The 24103-nt window shown below is 32.0% G+C and overlaps 2 protein-coding genes across 7 annotated transcripts; both read left to right on the top strand.

The window, feature by feature from the left end:
• Positions 1–44: 44 nt before the first annotated feature.
• On the top strand, positions 45–8275 carry LOC131936535 (glutamic acid-rich protein). 4 transcript variants are annotated; one of them, XM_059293588.1, is made up of 10 exons: positions 45–79; positions 1057–1173; positions 1780–1917; positions 2330–2458; positions 3300–3428; positions 3660–3740; positions 4039–4152; positions 4975–5179; positions 6486–6635; positions 7733–8275. In XM_059293588.1, exons 2-10 carry the CDS (start codon positions 1129–1131, stop codon positions 8065–8067), a joined length of 1326 nt encoding a protein of 441 aa, XP_059149571.1. In that variant the 5' UTR covers positions 45–79; positions 1057–1128; the 3' UTR covers positions 8068–8275. The 4 variants fall into 4 exon arrangements, with proteins under 4 accessions (XP_059149571.1, XP_059149553.1, XP_059149559.1 ...); XM_059293570.1 differs by lacking the exon at positions 45–79 and adding an exon at positions 105–287; XM_059293576.1 differs by lacking the exon at positions 45–79 and adding an exon at positions 107–287 and having other exon boundaries at positions 3660–3728.
• On the top strand, positions 7705–23985 carry LOC131936517 (E3 ubiquitin-protein ligase rnf8). Of its 3 annotated transcripts, XM_059293551.1 has the most exons (13): positions 7705–7715; positions 12934–13097; positions 16422–16538; positions 16685–16831; positions 16950–17087; positions 17852–17995; positions 18247–18357; positions 18439–18576; positions 18797–18895; positions 19422–19601; positions 19708–19912; positions 20080–20244; positions 23855–23985. In XM_059293551.1, exons 2-13 carry the CDS (start codon positions 13017–13019, stop codon positions 23965–23967), a joined length of 1638 nt encoding a protein of 545 aa, XP_059149534.1. In that variant the 5' UTR covers positions 7705–7715; positions 12934–13016; the 3' UTR covers positions 23968–23985. The 3 variants fall into 3 exon arrangements, with proteins under 3 accessions (XP_059149534.1, XP_059149543.1, XP_059149526.1); XM_059293560.1 differs by lacking the exon at positions 7705–7715 and having other exon boundaries at positions 12871–13097; positions 23867–23985; XM_059293543.1 differs by lacking the exon at positions 7705–7715 and having other exon boundaries at positions 12872–13097.
• The last annotated feature ends 118 nt before the right edge of the window (positions 23986–24103 follow it).

Here is a 24103-nt window from a genome sequence, read left to right on the forward strand (position 1 = left end):
TATGTTTCTGGACATTTTCGGATAGTTGAGAAAAACGAAATAAACGAGAAACTAATGACGTAGTAAACAATCAGCTGTTGTATGTACAATTGCTTTTTTTAAATGACAGGCCTTTTCAATACATTTTAGTCATTTTAGATTATAATCAATTAGAATCTAGTAGAATATAATTAGATCTAAATTTAAAAAAAAAAATCATGACGGAAATTATCCCATGCCTTATTAGAGTAGGATATTGCGTGCAAAATAATAAACTTTTGAAGCTTCATAAAGATAAAGCTGAAGAAGTAGGTAACCTCTCTCTCTCTTCTTTACACTTTTAAAGTGACTTTACACACTACTAACTACACAGTGACAATACACCTTACATTCTTCTACAATACTCATTCATTACTCATTACATCTACTCTACAGCCTACAGTACAACTACAACCAGAGTTTCTTCCAGGCATCTATTCAGGCCCCCCTCCCCCGAACAAGATGGAATTTATATTAGTAAACATAAACAACCAACACATATACTTTACTTTAGCCTTCTTTACTAGTTGCCCCCCCCCCCCCCCGAAAATGTAGACCGCCCCCACCGAAAATATCAAGTACCACCCCCACCCCCCCTGGAGAAAAAGTCTTAAAAGGTCTGGAAGAAACACTGACTACAACTACACTCTCTCTCTAACTGTCAAGTCTAGATTCTGTTTTTATTCAATTATTTTTTATTATAGGCCTATCTGATATATTATCATCTAGCCTAAGAAAACAAAGACTTATAATAAGTAATACATAGTGTAAGAGTTTAGACTATTAATATTAATTATTAGGCCTAAATAAAAAAGTAGGCTAAATAAAAAAAAATATTGAATATAGATCTAGTAAAGTTTATTCTTGTAGAATCTACTAGGGCTTAGTTAATAACTTAATTTAATTAAGTTAATAGGCTAATAGTTAATCTAACTAATTAACTAATGCATAGCTATTTTCACTAGATAAACAAGTGCATCATATCTTGATGAGAAAAGTTTCAAAATATTACTTATTTATTATTTATTGCTTAACTAGATAAACCGTGAAAAAACATGTAAGGCTACTTATCGTCTGTTGTCTGATGTGATTTCTACTTGTTACGCCACTATGAAGCAAGATGAGGATAATATCTGGTCAATAACAGACAACATGGTTAGTAATATACATTTATCTAATTTTTTAGCATTGCAAGCTACACATACCCAACAGATGTTAGGGGTCGTCCATACATGACGTCACACTCGGAGGGGGGAGGGGGGGTCCTAAATTTTGTGATGGTATGTGATGAGGGGGAGGGGGGTTCACATGGTGTGACATCACTTTTTTGCATTATAAAAAAACAATGCTAGAAAACAAGTTTTTAGCCGTTTTTTTCGCGTTTTAGAAAACGGTTTTAATAAATTGTAATGAGAATTGATCAAAATACTCTATGTTCTGACAAGATTTTGGAAAAATATCGATGTTTTAAGAAAAATTCAACAGCAATTTTGAGGGGGGGTTGTAGGCTGAGGTGTGATGTCATTTTAAGGGGGGTGTCTGGCTTTTTGTGACGACATGTGACGTAGGCTGGGGGGAGGTAAAAATTGTCAAAAAAAGTGTGACGTCATTTATGGATGACCCCTTACTTCATTTGATGGCCTATGCTGGAAGTAAAGCTTTGGAGAAATATTAAGTTTTTTTAAGGAATGGATGACTCCTAATGTTAATTTTTTTTTCAAAATTAAAAAAAAATTATAATCTTCTTACAATATCATTTAGGGTGGAATACATGTGAATGGTTGTTTGATGACTATTGATGTCCCGTTCAAACTACAAGAAGGAGACATGATCCAATTGCAGGTTTTTACTTCGTCAATTGAACAAGTTCAGCATTTATACAAATTCCACTTAATAAAGGTGAAAATGCACATTGACTTAAAAATAAAATACGAACTAGTATTTTAAAAATATTGATTGCAATGACTCTCTCTCCCTCTCTCTCTGTCTCGCTCTCTCTCATCATCTCTGGTTCCAGCTATCCTATACAGGAATTAAACTCTAGTATTTCTCACACCTATATTGCCAGCCACTAGAACTGTGGGTTACCACCAGGCTTTTACATCCTCCTCTGGTGGGTGCATCTGGTTTAAATAAAGTTCCCAGATTGGTTGGGGGACAACCTACAGTCTCAAGCATGGTTACCAAGTTAAAGGCTTTTGGGTTAGCAAGCACACACTTTACAGATATACCAATTTAAATGTTTTTTTTATAAATCCTGACATAGGTCAACAATTTTGCCAAGTTAATTTACATTTGTGTATTGTTTTAGTCTCAAACAGCGAAAAATCAGCACAAAAAACTAAAGACAGACCCTTCATGTATAGAAGAAAGAATAACCCCCTGTAAAAGTGAGAATTTGTCTGCAGAAGATGGGAAACGAAAAGATGCTAGGACGAAAGTAAACTTTATCTTGTTTCTTTGTAATTTACAACAGTTAATGTTATTTGGTTTATGCTACAAATATTTACATGACTGTCTTAAAAAAAAAAGTATAAAAACATGTTTTCTATCAATTAGGCCCTCATAGTTGCCCTAAAAAAACTAACACTTTAGTAACTTACAGCTGAAAAAAAATCAGAAACTTAATATTTTAAGAATTAATGCTACAAAAAGTGCAAATGTAGAGAGCTTAAAAATATTATTTTGCATTTAAGGTTACATATCTATTTAATAACTATTTACTTCAATCTGATATTTAAACTTGAAGTTTCTATTTAGTTAGGGAATTGTTGATTCGCTATATCATAGGTTGTGGATTACATAATACATGTCTCTAAACCCCACTTTTTACTCAGAACTTTTCCATTAAATGTTTTTTATAAGCTTACTATTTTAAAGACTTCATGACCTAAAGTTAGACTGTGTTTTTACTTTCTCGTTTACAGAGAGAGTATAGAGGAAGTATAGTAATCGTGCACAAAAATCACAAGAAATTTTGACACTTATATGGAGTATAGGGGACTTATTTTAATCGGGCAAAAATTATAAATCAGGATTTATCAAAATTTCTGCATTTTATGCGTAAATTGAATCAGAAAAACTGGGTTTTGCAATTCTGTCAGTGTGTGTGTGTATTTCTCCCGCTTTTTTTACATGAGAAAAGAGACAACATTGTTTTCATATTTTGTGTATTTACAAAAAATACTAAAAACATCAATTACGCCAAATCTTTAGAAAAGTTATACAAAAGCCACACAATGAAGTTTTTATAACAAGATCAACTTTATTTTTTTAAAAAGGGTACCTTGAGATTATACCCAGTGGATGTCACTACTACAAGTTCACCGTCACCTAAAGAATGTGAGAACCAAAAAGCTTTGGCAGAAATAAAAAAGCTTTTAAAAGAAAAAGAAGAAAAACAAATAGAGGTTGTTATTTTTTCCTGTTTTAAATCTATCATTACTATTAGATTATTAATATTATTATTGTCTTCAATGAAAAAGAAACAACTCATTTAATTTTTAAAAAAACAAAGTTAAAAAATATAGTTTGTTGTTTTTTCGCACTCTTTTTATTGAATCTCGCTTGTGCAGAAACTGATTTTAGCATTTTAAAAAATCCACATAAATTAATATAAATTTTGTTTTAACTTGAGCTAGATGGAGAAAGAGTTAGAACATCAGAGGCAAGAAAGAGAAGTAGCAGAATTGAAACTGATAGATCAACAGGTACAAAATTCTGTAAGAAATAGAATTAAAATTTACAATTTTCTGGTCAACTTTATGGAAGTTTTAACAATGCTACTTAGACAATGGGCTGCAAAGAGCTTTATAGTCCAGTAATTAAGGATATTAGTACTTTGCAAAATATGCTTTGTTTACAATGTCCTTAAAAGAAAGTGAATAAATGAAAATAAGGCTTGGTTTTCTGTTTAATTACCACTTGTAATGGCAAGAAAAAAAAAGTAAAAATATTTTGTAACATATAATGTAAAAGAAACAAATCAAATTGTCCTATTTATATTGTTTCTAATTTAAGAAAGACCTGCTTGCAATAAAAGAGGTGAAAACCAGAGAAGATGTGTTGTCCAGTTTAGTTTCTCTCATGGAAGTAGAGTTAAACTGCAGTATTTGCAATGAGCTGTTTATAGCGGTATGTACTAGAAATGAATATTGATATTAATTCTTAACTTTACCAAAAACATGATCTTAAAAAACTTAGTTTTTTTTGTAGCCATCAACACTTTTGTGACTTGAGTTGTAGATTAACCTTAATTCAAAGCAGTTGCAAAAGTGGTGACTGTGGTGCTAATGTACAAGGTGGTGATTGTTCCTCAGTGGTGTGTCCAACTACTCTCCAGTTCACCCAACCATAACAATGCAGCTGAACACCACTATCTTTAACCTTGTAAACACTTATTGATGCCAGCTGAACACAGACCAGGACTATCCATATATGGCTAGCACTATCAACACTTGTCTTGCAACCAGTTATCTTCTCCTTTTTTTGTCTCTCCTGTACTCACTCATGTAATTTTATGCCTTAAGTCTCAGCTAGAGTCTTACACTCTTAGGGCTTTGTTAGAAATATTTTAAATCCCCAGGGATAGAGAGTTGTGTTTAGTTATGTGCTGTTGTATTATTTACCCTGAAGCCGAATGTAGCTATAAAAGCAGGATAAACGATTGTAATTGAGAATTCTGGTTTGAAAACTTTAAGGGAAGTTACTGTAAAGTGTGTATAGCAAGAGGCAAATAAAGGATTTAAGTATTGTGTAGTCTATTTTTTTAATTGAGTAAATCAGTGGAAATTTATACCTCTCAGTCATGCCACTCACAAAAAGACAAGTTGGTGATCAAGCATTATATGCATGTGGTTAATTTACTTTACAACATTAACTATAAACCATTTCTTAGTATTTGTACCCTTTTTACTTTCTCTTTGCTTTTATATAATGATGGTTTATTGATTTTAGGCAACGTCTTTGAACTGTTCGCACGTGTTTTGTAAATTTTGCATCAGTAAATGGATGAAACAAAAAAAAGAATGCCCTAATTGTCGCACTATTATAACTACGCAAATTCAAATCCTAGCTCTAGATAATTATATAGATAAAATGGTTGATCAGCTCAGCGAAGATCGTAAAACGCAGAGAAAAACATTGATTGATCAAAGAAAGAGTAAGTTTGTCATGCATTTTGTTTGTAGTACCGGTATGTAAAAAATTTTCATCTCAAAACTCAAGTATTTTTTTCTGGAACTAGTTTTCTGAATAGCAGGATTTTCAACTTTTTACTGGGCAAGGAAAGTACTAAATGACTCAGTTTAAGTGGAGCTGTCTGAAAATGTAACCTGCAAATTATGTTTAATGCAAAAGAGTAGTTAAGAAAGTATAAGTATTTGATTGCTTCAGATGTACCCAATAGCAATCAGTCTATTATTTATAAATACCACTAAGTCAAGCATTTAGAAAATTCTTATAGGATCTTTCAAAGTAAGCAGATAAGAAACACATAAAATATATTGTATTGGAAATAAATCTACTTTGATTAAAAAAAAATGATATGATAGCATGGTTGAGCACTTGATTGCTTAACTGCACTTGGAAGTTTTAAGTTTGGTTTCCAGGCTTGAGTCAGTAGAATGTCCTTTAGCCGGATAAGCACCTGTCTTGATTCGGTTAAGACAGATAGTGCAGAATGCTGATTATATAATCCCTTCATATGACAAGGTTAAACAAACATGAATAATCCTTCATCTGTCTTGTCAGATCTTAAAGGGACTTCTGATAAGGAATTTAAATTTTTATAACATCATGTATATATTTTTTGCTGTTGATTTTTCTTTATAACTATCGAATAGTTATTGAAATGTGTAAAAATGCAGTTACAAAGCAGTTAATTTTTAACTATGATAGCTACATTACCATGAAACTATTCTGAAACAAATTGGGGCTTTACACATATTCTTGAATTATTATTCTGTTTATAGGAATACACTATTAATCATCATCACTGCCCGACACCAACCAAAAAGAGTCCCCTGTCCTGTGCCGTTTTCCCAATCTGAGTCCAAGAGGAACCCAATATTTTAGTTTTATCTTCCAGGTCCTATCCCCAAGTGTTTCTGATGGACCTAGCTTGTGTTTTCCCTGAGTTTCCCACCTATCTAACCATCTTTTCCTAATTTTTTCTTCTGCGGAAAGCTGTTCTGTCATTTCCCATAGGTGTGTGTTGTTGATGGTGTCGAGCCTGGGAATCTTGAGTATTTGTCTGAGGCAGTTGTTTATAAAGGTCTGGACTTTATCAATGGTGGTCTGTGTTGTCCTCCAAATCTCTGCCCCAAACAGCAGCACTGATTAATTATGTTTTAAATTTACTGGTGGGGGGGGGGGGGGGGGGGGAGGAGACAAAATATACTAGCATTTTTAGAACTAATTTTTCTTGTAAGTCCTGTTGATATATCAAATGCTTTTATGAATTGCAGCTGAGGAATTTGAATATAATATCATGGTCCCTGGCCCTTCTACAGCACCTGAAGGGATAGAACCTCACTTAGTCACACCAGAAACCCAAACTGCAGAGGCAACACTAGCATCACAAAGTCTACACCTAGACCTCCAAGGATACACCCTAGGTAATCTGAACTAAAATATATTTTTTAATTATTTTCTTTCATATTATAAAACTTTTATTTTAATGTAGATCAGCTTATTATTGAAATTTCGGAAAACAAAAAGATCGGTTGACGTATTTTGTCGGCTTACCTCAAAGACATTTTAACACCATTTCATCCTCACTATAACTATAATATTACCATAATCTCACTATTATTATTACTATTTTGAAAATAAGTTGTATACATAATTTACAAAATGTATCATAATGCTATTAACATTCAATCTAACAAGCAAAGCTTGTGTTCATCTTTTCTTGAACAAATTACACCAGGATGCTGCCAAAACATGACAAATGTCACCTCATGCACATGCCATAAGCATCACCCATTGACCAGCTAGGTGTGACCAGCCAAAGTCAAAATAATTTTATCATGGGCAGATTTTTGGTGTTCATAAGCCATTCTGATAATAAAATTAGGTCTTTATTGATTATTAATTAAAGTAAATGACAGACACATTCAAATTATTTTATTGGACTTGAAATAAGATTTTTAGGTTCATAAAGATTTATGCAGTCACACATAATTTAGACTTTGTGGATCTACTATGTATTTTAAAAAATGCATCATTAGTTTATGATTCAAATTAGCATACCCATTGTGCGTTGCTGCAGTCTAGTTCTACTTCTACTTACCAGAAACATTTTCATCATTGTACACTCAAGGCTTTCATACAGTGTAGTGTGAACAAATCTGTGGCTCAACAACTAAGATCCAAAAAATATAGCACCTGCTTTGTTTACATTTAGATAACTGTTTTTTAGTTAACTAAAGGTCTTGGGTCTAAAAATATGAGATTGATAAAGCATTACTTTTCCCAACCTGAGTTAGGTATCCATCAGAGCTGGGCTCTACTGACTTAGGCCCGGATCTGCACTCGAAACATTTGTGTTAGAAGCCTATAGCTCTACCGCTTAGGCCATACCATCCCATAATGCATTGATGAAATCCTCTTAAAATATTTTGTCAGGCTTTCCTCTGAGACAGCAGCAATGCATGGGACGGGTATGCTAGAAGATTGATTCAGTGTAAAAGTAATCAATTTGTTTAATTAGTTGCAGGTCAGTTCTTGTCAATCAGGAGAAATCTGGACACCATAGTTAACACATTAATTGGCCTTAGCGAAAACAATGATGCAAGGGCTGTTGCTGATGATGGTTATGATGATTATAGAAGCCAGGTTGAATATGATGAGAGTGAAGATGATAAGAGTGAAAATGATGAAAGTGAAGATGATGAGAGTGAAGAGGATAAGAGTGAAAATGATGAGAGTGAAGATGATGAGAGTGAAGAGGATAAGAGTGAAGATGATGAGAGTGAAGAGTATGGGAGTGAAGAGGATGAGAGTGAAGATGATGAAAGTGAAGATGATGAAAGTGAAGATGATTAGAGTGAAGATGATGAGAGTGAAGATAGTTAGGATGTGTATGAATATTGTGAGGAAGAGGATGTGAATGAAGAGGCTGAAGTTAAGTAATGAATGAATGCAAAAATTATTTATAATCTCTTTAATTTATATATAATTATATATATAATCTATATAAATAAATGCTTTTGTAAACCTTTTTATATTATATTAAAACACAAAAAACATTATAGTGATTGTCTACATAAAGCTTTTTATATTGTATTGTAATTTATAAAATAAAATTCCATATTTGGTAGAATTTTTGTTTGAGTAATTTGTTCCCTTTTTACTTTCTCGTATATACGAAATATAGAGAAAAAAAAATCGAGATTTTTACAAATCTCGACGTTTTACACCTCACTGATATGGAAAAACATAATTTTGCAATCTTGTCTGTGTGTGTCTGCGTGTAAACTCGATAACTTGAGTACCGTTACAGCTAGGTTGATGAAATTTCATATATAAGTATTTTATCAAAATCGTAGATCCGTATCAACTTTTGAGTGATTTCCGATAACCGGAAGTGGTGCTTTTTCTACTTTGAATTTTTCAAAAGCCTATAACTTGAGTATTATTTCAGATAGATAAAGGGAATTTCACATGTAAGTAAAAGATCTCATTCTCTACCTTCTTTCAAAGTTTGAGTAATTTCCGTTGACCGGAAGTACTAATTTACGCTATTTCCGATTTCTCAAAAAACGCATGTAAATTTATAAAGTACTAATAATAATGCACACTATTATGCACATTTTATTTTGGCGGTCGCTTGGTGCGCAATTCTTTTTTCTACGAGATTTTATTCTATTTTTAAAAGTTTAAATAATTAAAAATCATGTCTATATTCCGAGTTATATAAGAATATTCGAGAAAGTGTAGGGGAGATCACTCCCGGTTTATTATAATGAAGGAAAGCAAGCAAAAAAAAAGAAAATGTAAATTCTTAAGATTCATTATGAGCTGAGTGCAATGTATGCTGCGGTCATTGAAATATATGACCTCTACTCAGAGGTGGGAGTGCGGACAGCACCGGGTAACACCATTTAGGGGTGACACCACCATATAGAAAAGAAATGTTTTTGAATAACAGATAAGTCAATCAACGACAGTAGAGGGGGTGACACCAAAATCTAATGACTTAGAATGAAAACTATGCTTTTTCCACATGAATTAATAGGTGGATTATGCGCACAAATTAAAATCATTAGACAAAATGGGATGTGGATGTCACCTATTGCAACTAGATTTATATATATATATATATAGGCATATGAAGACCTATATATATATATATAATTATGTGTATAACATTTTTTTTTTCGGGGAGGGGGGTGACACCGTGATGTTCCGCATCGTTGACACCCAACCTTGCGACGCCACTGGCTCTACTTCATCTGCCCCTTGTGTCTTGGCCACAGACGAGGAAAAATGTAGGTCTTTTGATCGTAGACCAGGTTAATGATCTATTATAACAAGTTAATGGGGGAAAAAATTTACATTTACTAAAAGAATAAGGAAAAAACAGAATGCAAAATAAATAAATAAGAAGAAATTACTTAAAATACTACATTTGCAAAAAGAATTAGGAAAAAAAGAATGCAAAAACTACAGGAAAGCGAATTCTATATAGAATCCAGGCCCATAGTTAGCTAGACATTTTTTCAATTAATAAATTATTGCGCTATGAAGGCTAAACAAACTCTGATTCGTTTAAAGTAGCTAATAGGCTACATTCAAATTATATTTTACAAGAAGCACTCATTATATATGCTATAATAGGTCAAGAATTATACTAGCTTTAAACATTAGAGACCAAACAAACTTGGTTTAAAGGATCGTTCATAAAGGATGTCACGTTTTTTTTTTGGGACAATTTTCATCCCGATCTTCACTAAAATGTCAACTCACGTCACACATTAACTTTCTTTCAGGCTCTCAATTTACGTTTTTTTTTTTAAACAGAGATTTCATTTGAAAATAATATAATAGCTGAGTTGGGTATGATAATTTCACCAATTTTTATTTCAACTTAAAACAAAAGTATTTCATTTATTAGTAGGAGTTAGGCTTACATGTCTCTCAACACTTTTTGAATCCCCCCCCCCCTCATCACACATCGTCACTAATTAGTTGTTTTATTTTCTACTTTTCAGTAATTCATAATTTGTGAATTCGACAGTACCAATTACCAATGCTGTCAATGAAAATATTTGCTTTAAAACACTATCAGTAGATCGTTAAGGGCGAGAGCCCACCCCCTCCTTTCCCCCAATCCCTACCCCACACCCCTCCCCCCGTGAAAGCAGCCTCCTCTTAGTTACCTCAACTAAGTTTAAAATAGTTCCAAACTAAATTATCTGCCCATAATAGCCGTCACTAAACCCGGCTGTACGATTGTAAACATTTAGCGTGAACCACAGCTTACCAGACCATGTGGGGGTGGGGGTGGTAGGGAGGGATATGCCTAGAGAGGAAGAGAGGGGGCTGCTAGGCACGCTTACAGCTAGGTGTTTTCTATGGTCTCGAATTATATATATATATATATATATATATATATATATATATATATATATATATATATATATATATATATATAGATTATCATATTTCTGTATATATTTTGCTATTTTTTGCCTTGGTGTAACCCCCCCAATGGTGTCACCCGGTGCGGTCCGCACCCCTCCCCTCTCGCTACGCCTCTGGTTCTATAACATTGATTGTTCTTTAAGTGTAAATGTATACATGTTCCGTGGAGAAAATGTTTCCAGATAAAATAAACGTTTGACGGGCTGTGTGTGCTAGAAATGTATACATGTCGTAGGTGTAAACGCAGTGGATAATGGTGGGATGGTGAGAATTATCTATCAGCACGGCCGGTCAGCGACAGTCAGCGTCATATAACATCTGATCGACGATCCCAAGTAGGCCCTATAGCAATAGATGTATAATGTTATTGGATGTGGCTAAAATCAACGCGAGCTTTAATGGGATTATATATATATATATATATATATATATATATATATATATATATATATCTAATATATAAAGCTCAGTTCTGTAACGTGTGGCAAAAAACAAAAAAGTTTGTCGTTGACACTTCTACGGATTTAAGTGTTAGATTTTTTATCGTGCTCAAAGTCTAAATTTACGAGTCGAAAAATTACCATTGAAAGTCTTTAAAAACAATTTTCACTCTATTTACTTAGAAGAATAATTTTCAATTGTGAACGCGACATAAAATTTTTAAAAAGTGTATCGACGTTTATAAAATTTCTAAAATTGTGTCGGAAATGTATTGACTGCACAGTTACTTCCCTTTAATAAAAAAAATTCTTAAGAAGAAAGAATTTACATTTTATTACTTTGTTTTTGGTGTTAAGAAAAAAAAAATAATTACATAATTAGCGGGGATTGATTAAGTGCAATGTCGTTAGGTATTTTTAACACTGCCTTTTATTTATTCTATACACTGAACATACTGTTCAATAATTTTTTTTTTTAAAACAATAACATTTAATAAGCCAGGTCCTACAAATCCTATATGTTTATTTCTTTCCATTTACGGATAAGCTTGGAGTATTATCATTTTTGTTCACTAAATTGAAACAGGCGCGTCCGCCGGCGCCCTTGCACGGTTCGATTTGGCACCCTGGGCTATCATGTGAGCGCTATGCTGCACAATTTTGTTTTGAACAGTGCGATAGACAATGTATAAGAAAGGTTACTATAGACTTTAAGTGAATCAAATCCGGGCGTCCTCCGGCACCCCGACAGGGTGCTATTTGGCGCCCCGGGCCTTCCGGTGTACGCTATGGTATCTACGTTCGCGTGAGTTCCAAAGACTATGAATAAGTTATGTACTATAGTCGTTTACTAAGTTCAATCAGGCGGTGACGTCATGGTGCGTCCTCTGGCGCCCAGACAGGGTGCTATTTGGGGTCCCGGGCCTCCCGTGTTCGGTTTCGCGCCTACGTTCATTAAAGTGAGTGCAAAAGACTATGAATAAGTTGGGGTACTATAGTCGTTTATTAAGCTGAAACAGGCGATTCCGCCCCGGGCTAGACTCTGAGCACTGTGCGTTTATGTTCGCGTTAGTGTTTTCTTTGTGTTTAGGTTGGGTTTGCGTTAGTGGTTGCGTTTTGATTTGGTTCGATTTTGTTCTTTCTTTTTTCGTTTTCGTTTGTGTTTTATTTTCTTTGCGTTTGTGTTTGTATTTGTGTTTGTGGTTGGTTTTGCGTTTGTATTTGGTTTGTTTTCGTTTGTTTTTTCGTTTGTGTTTTTTTCTTTGGGTTTGTGGTTGGTTTTGCATTTGGATTTGGTTTGTTTTCGTTTGCTTTTTCGTTTGTTTTTTTCTTTGTGTTCGTATTGGTGTTTGTGGTTGTGGTTGGGTTAGTTGTTAGGTTTTTGTTTTCGTTTGTATTTTTAATTGTGTTAGCGTTATGTTTGCGTTTTGTTGTTTTGGTTTTGGTTTGGGTGTGCAATGCCGGGTTTATGATGATTACTAAACACACAGGTAATGGTCTTTAACAGAAAGGTTTTTCACAGAAGCCAGAGCAGGGCCTGGCCGGGACGGCTAGTATATATATATTTAAAAGTAGAGTATCTAGACCAGATAAGATCAAGGTTACATTTTGGCATTTTACTAGGTCTACTGCTCATTAGAAACATCTAAATTTAGATACGTCGAAATCACAAATTAACGACACCAAACATGTTTCGCAAACTTATATGAATATGCCTGTGGAGACTTTCGGAAATTTGAAGAAAACGAAAGAAGTTGGTTGTTAGTGACGTAGTAAACATCAGCTATAGCGGGCTGTTAACTGCTATTGTAAAAGTAATAATAATTAATACTGACATAAACATTAAACCTGTACATTATAAGAACATTAACAAATAATTGTGATATATTCTGCCATCATTATTCTACCATGACTGAAATCTTCCCTTGCTTTGTTAGGATTGGTGATCGCTTTAAAAAATACAAACTTTTAAAGCTTGACAAAACTCAGGTAAGTCCAAGTCTTGGGGGAGGTAGAATCTAAATCTAGATCTAGTAGTCTAGATCTAGAATCTAGATCTAGAGTCTAGAGTAATCTAGAACTGTAGAACAGTGGGCCTACTAGAATCTAGATCTAGATTTTCTAGATCTACTTGCTTGTTACTGTACTGAAGAGTTTAGTAACTTGGACTAAAGCACTACTGATTCTAGATCTAGCTAGACCAGAGTATTCTAGATTCTAGAGAGATTCTAGGACTAGGGGAGAATGTTTACACTGGTGTCTGATAATGGAATCTTCTTTAAAAAAAAAAAAAACTTCTGAAGTTTGTGTACATTACTTCACTGATTGACTGAAGTTCCTTGTCTTTAGTTTAGACCTAGTGATCCATTAGTAGGCAGATGAAGTAAAATTCATGTTTGAACTTAACATTCATAATTGTTTTACTACTGTTTAGGGTAGGGACTTGGATGACGTAGATTTTGAGGCACTAAAAACGAGAGTTTTCTGCCCATACCGAGTTTCGTCGATTTGGCCGTGCGGTCGCGGGTGATGATCGAAAAAATTTTTTTTTATTATAAATCGCCGATGCTACTAATAATTTGATGACTGATTCTGAAAAACAAATGGATTTCATATGTTACTGTATTTTTGTTTTGAGATTTTGTTGAAGGTGAAAATGGATTTTTGGAGCCAAACTTTGGCTACGTAAAACTCTTTGTACCATAAAAACTTACTAACAAAGAAGGCCAATAAAAAGCCCTCCGACCATAATCACCATTTTTCTTTATGTGTGTAAATTTTCATAATGTTAATCGATAGCAAAGTATTTTTTATAAATAGTTTTGAAAGTATAGGCTTAAGCCATTTTACGACTACCGGGAAAGACAGAGGTTTAAACCGGAAGTGTACTTGTGTTGTTAATGACGCCATTGCTCTCAATTGAATTGATTTGTAAATCCAGCAACATCCACACGAATCTGACTTTAAAATCATTTTAAATTATAGAATTATATTTTATATTGATAAAACTATGATTTTTTGTTGACTTTGTGCGCATATTTTCTATTTAGATTCATTTTTTTTTGTAATTTTGAGTTAGATCTAAAAATAGATTTCTGCGAAATTTTTCAAGTTGAATTATTGTTTCATTTTAATTGTATGGCCTAGATATAGATCTATATTGTTCTTGAATGAGTTCTGTATTTTATATTAGCTATCATTATAGTAACTTGTGTACTTTCCACATTTTTCTTAAATTTTAAAGCTTGATATAGGCCTAGATCTAGAATCTAATATAAAATTCCATTTGCCTATCATTTGGTCTATAAAATATAGGCCAATAGGGTAATTCTATATTAAACATATAGCCTTTTGATTGCTTTTCAAGCGAATTTTTATTACCAATATTACTAATATTCAAACATTTTAGGAGTCCTATATTTTCTTTATAGCTCTAGGACTTAGTTCGTTTTAGATTTATTACTAAATTACTACAATCCTTGTACAATGTTCTGTCTTCATCTCTGTAGGCCTATTTGAAGTACATATGATACTACTGTATTTTTGCTGTAGTATACATCTCAGTTGCTTTTTTACTAGTCTTGGCCCTAGATAAAATGTACCAGTTCACAAGGGGATAGAGAATCAAAAGATGTGGATCTACTCATAAGCAACTTCAATGAAGGAGAAATAGGCCCACTTAAGAATGGATGTTGCTGGTTTTTATTAGTTCTAAAAGCTATCAGCCAGAGGAGACACAGCTTCAGTAGATGTTTAATCAGATTTCATTTTTAAATCATTGATGGTGTTATTTTTTAAAGTAAAAAAGTGATACAAGCTAACAGACTTAAACATGTTATCCACACAGCATGAGATGTCACTTAAATATATGACAGATGTTTCTAAATTATAAAACTTACCTTTAACATTAAATGGTGATCATTACTCCACCAATATAAAATCATTTCAATTATTAAATTATTTGTTCAACAATAATTGTAAATTAAATTATATCAATTCTATGTATTATACACATAACATGGATGAAATATCATGCATATTGACAACATTTAGATACAATTTTAGTTATCTAAAATCAGTTTAGCATTGTACTTCTTTCTTGCAAAAAAGTAGTTGCGCAGAACAAAAATGACTTTTTAAATTTGACCAACATTGTAACAAAACCACATAAGCTAAGTGAAATATTTTTACTTTGTGTGGATGTATACAATGTTGGCACCAATTAGGCCAATTTTCATTAAGATATTCCATATAATAAAAATTTGGCAACAGATTATGTGTTGCCTATAGCAGAATTTATTGTTTAAAATTAAGGGGGGTATATGAGTTTAAACCCCTTTTTCATTAAATAAAATATTTTTAAAATCAAATTTGAACAAAGGAAATATCAAAGTATATAATAACCTTCATGTTTACAATATTTCTTGCATATAAGCAAAGTAATCTAAAATCAGCTCAACATTGTACTTCTTTCTTGCAAAAAAAGTAGTTGCGCAGAATAAAAATGACTTTTTTATTTTGTCCAACATTGTAATAAAACCACATAAGCTAAGTAAAATATTTTGACTTTCTGTTAATGTATACAGTGTTGGCACTATTCAGGCCAATTTTCAGTAAGATATTCCATATAATAAAAATTTGGCAACAGATTGTGTGTAGCCTATCAAAGACGCTTATTAAAAAATTTTAGGGGGGTGACCCTCTTTGTTAACATTATTTTTTATGATCATTCTCATCCAATTCAATTATTTTTATCTTACTCTTTTACTGATATCATAAGCTTGATCTTAGTGAATTTTCATTAAAAAATACCTGCTTTTTAAAAAGTTACAGAGATTTTAGTTCGCATCCAAAAAAGTAGGGAAGCAAAAAATTGAGAAAACCCCATATTAAAAAAACCCGAAAATTAAATACATTAAAAATTCATAACTTCGTAACCGTTTGAGCTAAAATTAAAATAAAAGTATCTTTGTTCTTGTCTAAATGAGCTCTATAAACTGGTGCTACTACATTTTTTATTTTTTTAAAAATGAAATTTCATCCAAGTCCCTAGTTTAGGGCTTAGGCCTATAATAATAGCTTGGCTCAGTCATTTCAAATAATCAGTACCCCTATTGTCTAGACTATAGTCACTAAAGAAAACTAGTCTAAAGTTTAAACATTTTTAAAGAAGATAATCAAATAAAAACATATTCCTTATAATATTTGATTAAATCATATAGCTTAGCCTTAAAAAATATATTTAAAAAAAAAAACAAGTCTGAATCATTTAGGCCTAGAAAGAAAGTCTTTTAATCATCTATTTTTTTCTAGGTAACTATTGGAAGATCATGCGATGTTACATACTGCATTTTGTCTGACATGATTTCAAGGTGTCATGCCACCATCAGACAACTTGAAGATAATACATGGACAATAACAGACAATAAGGTTTGTAAATGCTTGATACCAAAAGCAATTTTTCTATATAGATCAACTTAAATTCTTAATAAAAAAACACTTCGTGTTTTATGATTACTGTTTTAATTTGTTTATTTGTAGACCTTATTTACACATTATTTTGAAATAATATATAGAGTTTGAATGGTGTATATGTCAATGGTCGCTTGCTGACACCAGATGTCCCATACACACTACAAGAAGGAGATATGGTTCAGCTAGGGGTTCCGACATCTCCTGGTGCACCTGCGGAGTTTCTATATAAGTTTCACTCATCATTAAAGGTAAATAATTTTTGTTTGTTAGATTGAATAAGTTGAATAATAAGGATACACTTTCTATAAACATCAGGGATAAAAAACCCTACTCTTATAATATAGATTTTCCTATATAATTTTATAGTTTCGGATAGAAGGAAGAAACCACAAAAAACTCAAGACTGACCCATCATGTACAGGAAAAGGAGTTACACCTTGTGCAAGTGAGATTTATTATTCAGAGGATGACGAAGAGATGAAAAGAAAGGGTGCCAGAAAAAAAGTATGTAATCAATTTTTTCTTTGTTTTTAATTGTAATGTTGGAAGGGATTTCCTCCAACAATTACATGTCAACTTGTTATGAGCCAAGTAGGCAGTTGACTCCAATTTCAGCCTGCTTTTCTTTCTGGATTTGCTTCAAAAGTTCAATGGCCTTTGTCCAATCTAGAACACACTGCAAGGCAGAAGTTGTTTGAATTTGGAGTTTTCTCTCTTAGATGGGTTGCTGTCCCCAGCTATTGAGCAGCATCTGCTTGGGGGTTCAAACTTGGGACTTCTTCAGTTTAGAAACCATGAGCTTTACCAATCCAACCACATCAACCCCAATTTCCTTTTAATTTGACAAATATTATATGTTGTAGTGAACTTTATCTAAAAGTCATATTAGCATTTAAGCCTTTAAGGTTTAAAATGTAAAAAGAAAACTAAACGGTTATTCAATATTTATTACTAAATATAGAGTTTTTAGTTGGTTTTATACTTACATGCTGATGAAATAGATCTTTTTTTGTGAAAGCTTTTAATTTAAACTAGTGTTAACTACAAATTGGATTCATATTTTAAAATTAACAAGATAATGCAAAATATACATACTTTCATTCTTGTCAAGGGGATCACCCATTACTTGACTCTATGGTTTCTATAGCTAGGCTTTTCTTTTATTACACCTACTAATTAAACCTACACAAAAATTCGATTAAGAACAAGGGATGAATAGATTTCTTGGAAAATATATCATTAGCAATTTACTCTATCTTATTCAACAGTTTCAAGCTGATTCACCTAATAAAAGCTTGAGGGATACTATGGAGGAATCTCGAAAACTACATTCAACAAAAGAGGTTGAATATTTGGCCCGTTTGGCAGAAATGGAAAAGTTGTTACAGGAAAAAGAACAAAAACAAAAAGAGGTTTTTGTTTTAGTCTTCTTTGTATTAAATCTGATTGGGTAATATTATTGCCAAAACTTATACAAGAAATTTATTTATTCACAATGCCAAGTAACAATAATTTCAAGTTAAAAATAATTTATTTTTACAATATATCAAAAAGAATAAATTATTTTTATAATAACCAGTTGATTCTACATGTTAAATGTTGTTTTTAAGTATTATTTTCTCATGAAAATACACACACATTATGTATATTATACATTTATTAGGTACAAGAGCAGTTGGAACAGGAAAGAAAAGAAAAGGAAAATCAGGCTAAAGAAGTTGCTGAACTAAAGCTCAAAGAGATTGCAATTTTATTAGAAATGCAAGACAAACAGGTAAGGAAAGTTGCTTAAGAACTTATTTTAATATTAATTTACCTATTTGCTTGTTTAATTAATGGTTTGTTTACTATACAGGAACAATTGGAAAAAGAGAAAAATGAGCTAAAAATAAAGATGCAAGAAGAGTTAGAAGCAAATCTAAGGGAAAGAGAAGCTGTTTTACTGGGCCAACTGGCAGCACAAAGAGAGTCGCTTCTAAAAGAAAAGGAACAGGTACAGATAGATAAAAAAACAGAACAAAATAATTTTAATTTGTGGAAAAACATTGCAAATACAACCTACTTAACAAGTCAGCTCAAAGTTCTATAAAATTGTACTGTGTCACCACTCTTTACTTAATTGGGTACTTCTAATTGGGTTATCAAAGTTACAACAACAATGCCTTTAGATTTATTCCTAAATGCAAGTTTTAAAAATTATATGCATTGTTTAGATAGAAGGCAGTTTACAGAAAGAAATGGCAAAAGTTGTGGAAGAAAAAAATAAAGAACTTGAACAGCAGTTACTTGACCAAAAGCTAAAATTAGAAAAGGTATGTTTTCCTCCTTTTTTTATTTTAAATATTTTATTTTTAAAATGTATACTGCACTTATGAAAATACAGTGTATAGTTAGGAAACAATAAGAGTATTAATGATTTTCAGCTTGCATAAAGGATACATAAAGAAGGGAAGAAAACTGAGAAAGTATTATTAAAATCATCCTGTCTTTTCTTAAAATTTAGAATGAGAGAGCTTAGATATGTTAGTTTTTGGTGGTAATAGATGCTGCATTATATGGGGACCAAGATAAAAGAGTTTTAAAAAAATAATCTAAGGGGACTTAACAATTAAACAAGGTAAACTAACAGCGCTTGATTAATATATCCATTTTTCAAGAGGCAGATATGAACACCTTTAAATCAATAAATGTTCATTACTGTTATCTTCCCTCTGTTTTAAAAAAAACACTAAACCACCTGATTTTTATACCGTAGATTCTGATTTGTTATTTTAAAACTTTTTTTTTAAACACAGTTAAACAAATTATGGAGAGAGAAAAAATGTGTATTCTTTATAGATACTTGAAAAAAAAGATATGGAGCAAAAAATATTAGAAAGTCAACTGAATGAAACTAAAGAGGAAAGCGCTTCAGCCAAAATGCAAGCTCTAAAAGCCAGGGAAGATGTCTTGTCCAACTTTGTGGATCTCATGGAAATGGAATTACAATGCAGTATTTGCAATGAGCTGTTTATAAAAGTATTTACAATTTTCTTAACTCAACTTTTTGAAAGTCTTTACATTATTCAATAAACCTTATTTTTCTCTATGATTCTATTTTTATTAGAAATTTTCTTTTTTTCAGGCAACATCTTTAAATTGTTCCCATGTTTTCTGCAAATTATGCATCAGTCAATGGACGAAAATGAAAAAAGAATGCCCTAATTGTCGTACATATATAACATCTCAAACACAAGCCTTAGCCCTAGATAATTATATAGATAAAATGGTTGAACAGCTCAGTGAAGATCTTAAGAAACAGAGAAAAACATTGATTGATCAAAGAAAAAGTAAGCCATGTGTTTTTTGCTTTGCAATTTATCATTGTTTTGTTTGAATGTTAATTTGTATTAAATAGATGATTAAGTGCAGGGTAGTATTTTTAACAAAACAATTTATAGCCTGTTTCTCAGAGCACCAGTATGTCTGAAGTTTATGGTTTAATACTTCTTCTCAGTTGAACAAGAAAAATTTGAAGCAATAGTAGCAGGTCCATCAACAGCCCCAAGGGGTCGTGGTGCAAGAAGGCGGGCGACTAGAGGAACAAGGCAATGGACAGTAACTCGAATGCCATTTGTACAACACCCACCCACAACATCAACATACAATGGAGTTTCTTTAGGTAGTCAAAACTAAACTAATGATAGATGCATGATTTTGTTGTCATGCGGTTCTGATAATCAAAACATTTAAACCACAGAATATAATAAGTTAAAAAAAACAACCTTGTTTTTATTCATGAGGTTTAGATTGTTGATCTTGATACATTTTGATTATATAACTGAAGTTATACTTCTGAATCGCAATGTTTTGTTACTCAGGACCTGCTATGTTATTTATGTTATTGATATTATTAAAAATTTATTTACATTTTCCAATTCTTATTTTGTCATACAAAATTTTAATTGGCCGTGTATAATTTAACTTATCTTGTAACAATTTTAATTCTAGGGAAGTTAAAAATATAAACCATTAACAGCAGTTAGCTCTTTTGTAAGCAGAGACTATAAATGAAACAGAATACAAGTAGAATATAAGTAACAGATAAATCTAATGATAATTTTGTTTTATATAATGTAACAAAATAAGACTGTCTTAAGAATGTTTTTAACCTATTTTTATCTTGGATCACATTATTTTTTGTGTTATAATTTGTTTATAGATATGTAAAGACCACCATTAAAATATTTTCCTCATCTTTTTTTTTTCTTTTGTGCCCAAGACACTTGGGGAGGCTATAGAAAGCTCTTTCCACTTTTGACCGTTACTGACAATTTTCTTGGCAGTCCCCCAAGATAGTTCAGCCATTGAAAGTTACTTTTCAGCTGTGCCTCTCTCCCTTGGCCTTCCCTATTTTCTTTCTCCTTGAGGTGTCCAGTTAAGTACCATTCCTGTGATGTCATCTGGATTCATTCTTAAAACGTGCCCCATTCAGCACCATCTTCTCTTGCGATAATTTCTGAAACTGTTTCATTTTCCATTTCTTCTGGTACTCATCATTGGAGATGGTGTTGGGCCAATAGATGCCTTTTATCATTTACAAGCATTTAGTTCGGGAAGGTTCCAGTGATGTACTGGTAGCGGTTGTTACTTTCCAGCATATGCTGACATACTGTTGGATGCTTAGGGCATTATTAAAATATTTTACTTTAAAAAAATTAACTAAATCCAGTTCAGTTCCATTTGAGATCACTGGTCCTTAAAATTGAGGGAGGTGTTCATTCCAATGGAACCATACTCTACATTAAGCACATAGTAATTTCAAATATATAAAAGAACATGTAATTAGACTTGAGGGGTGAAATCACACATATAATCTAAAAAATTAAAAGAATTAAGGATAAATAATACCTTATGAACACATTAAAATAAAAACAATAGAATGCATAATTCACTAGTATCTAACTAGTGCCTCACACATATTAAAAGACCGACATACCGTAGTATGCTAAGGGCATTATTAAAATATTTTATTTTTAAAAAAGTAATAACTAAATCCAGTTCAGTTTCATTTGAAATCACTGGTCCTTAAAAGAAAGGGAGGTGTTTGTTCCAATGGAACCATACTCTCAGTAGCAATGCATTAAATGCATAATATTTTCAAAGATTTAAAAGAACATGTAATTAGACTTGAAAGGTGAAATATATTTTAAAAAATTAAAAGAATTAAGGATTAAAAAAAATTAATACCTTATGAACAAATTAAAATACAAAAAAAAATCAAAAAAAGAATACATTGTTCACTAGTTCCTAACTAGTGCTTCACTTTAAATGGATGTTTTAGTTTAATATGTGTTCAAAGGGCAAAACATACTTATCTTAATGTTAGGTCTTATTTTCCTCAGAGTTTGTCCTAATTTGTTTTGGTAATCACTACAAATTGCATCATACCTGTTACTTACCTCATTTGCTGAGCTATTCATTATTGCTATTAAACAACTGCAGTACAGCTGACCTCTAAAACTTGGGTGTCATCTGTACAATTATTTATAGCTGAGTCACATGATAGGGTTAGTAAAGCTCATGGTAGCTAAACCAAAAAGTACTGAGTTAGAACCTGCTAGCAGATGGCTTGATAGCTGAGGATATCAACCCATCTAGCAAAGAAAACTCTAATTTTAAATGACTGCTCTCTTGTTCTAGGTTGTACAAAGGCTATAGAAGCAAATGCAGGACTAAAACTAGGCTGAAATCAGAGTCAACAGTCTATATATCGCATAACAGGTTGACATGTAATCCTTCATTGGGTTGGAGGAAGGAGAAGTTCAATAACATACTCTGCAATACCATTAATTACTGCTAAATTTGAAATCCTCAAAATAAAACAGATTGGACACCCACTGTGTAAGCTGACCCGCTTATCAAAATATGACTCAGCTTGAATCCCTAGAACACAATAAACAATAGGCAGGTCAGGAAAAAAGCCAGAGACATGACTTCACAAAATCTTTTTAGAACCCCCCCCTTCTGTGTCTTTTTGACTAACTTAAATAATATCAAATTTTGAGAGGGATGGACAAGACAATTGTTTAAAAAATATTAACATTATTATTTAATAGATAACCCCTAGTAGAAGGTGGATTACTGTTATTTTTTACATGTTGTGCTATCAGCTTGCAATTTCTAAAAGACAACTACCTTCTCCTTTTATTGCATAACAGATGCTCAGGCAAATAAATCACTCAGACGTGAAAAAAACCCAGTTCACCGTCAACTGCCAGCTGATAAAGTGCTCGCTAGTATTTAATCTTGTTATCTTCCCTCTAATTAATGACTTTAAATTAGTAACATTTAGATTACATTTTAATGACTAACTAATGTCTGATTAGATTTAAAAAATAGATATTCTTGCATTGTCACTGGAAACAAACTGATTGCATTAGAAGTGGGTCAAAATTAAATTACAATATTTGCCATATCCCACAACAAAAAAAAGACATCATGAACTATATAAAAATAACTCACTTTTTGTCATTTAGTTTTAATTTTAAAAATATGCTCAAAAACGAATAGCAAAAAAGGTAATGTTTTTTTATTTCAAGGTGTACACACCAATAGACATTTCAAAATTAGGGAATGAAAAGTCATTTAAAAAACTAATTCAGCAAAATTACTTTAATCTAATGCTTGGGAGTACATTTTTTGTTAATTAGTGTCCGTTAATAAAAGTTTAAATATGATTGATTAATCCAACATTTAATTAAAATGTATTTACTAAAAATGTTCTTACATAGTCCGAACCAGAAAAAGGTAGCATTATTATATAACCTACACCTTTTAAAGTTTTCCTAGTTGTAAATATAAAGCCTGAACACTTTAGAGCTACTTCAATGTATCAGCAAATTTATGTGCACCCAGAGAAAATTAGAATTTCCCATGAAAAATTAGTAAATAAGATAAACTTGAAAATTATAGTGTTAAAATGTGTGTATTCAATATTTAAAAATTTACATTGGTGCTGTAGAAAAAAATTGTGCAGGTTAAAATTAAAAACAGCTGTATGAGTGTTGTTTCTCTTTTGTCTCTGTTTTGTATGCAGTGATTAAGAACATGTTTGTTCTTTGTGGATTTGAATATTACTTGTTGCAAATGTTTCACACTAACTGGATTATTATTAAAATTTTTAACTTTATATTTCAGTTTATAAGATTTTCTTTATTAAACTCAATTTCTTAATGAGGCTAACAGTTTTTAAAACTGTAAACAAATAACTTTTTGAAATTTATCTCTAGTTGTTTCACCAGGTAATGCTATAAGTCTCTCAGGACACAACTTTGTTATGAACAGTCTAGTAAACTCCTTTGTTGAAATTAGTGATAGTGATGACTCTTCTGATGATGAGTAGCAAAATAATTAGCATAAGGTAAAAAAAAACTTTTTCATTTTACTGCTTTAAAAAAAAAAAGAAATTTCAGTTATAGTTTTAAGATTAAAATAAACATGTTATTTTATTATATTATTATGAACCTGCTTAAAAGAAA

Source organism: Physella acuta, unplaced genomic scaffold (genome assembly GCF_028476545.2).
Source record: "Physella acuta isolate Inbredline_101_S28 unplaced genomic scaffold, ASM2847654v3 ptg000015l, whole genome shotgun sequence".
Lineage (NCBI taxonomy): Eukaryota > Metazoa > Mollusca > Gastropoda > Physidae > Physella > Physella acuta.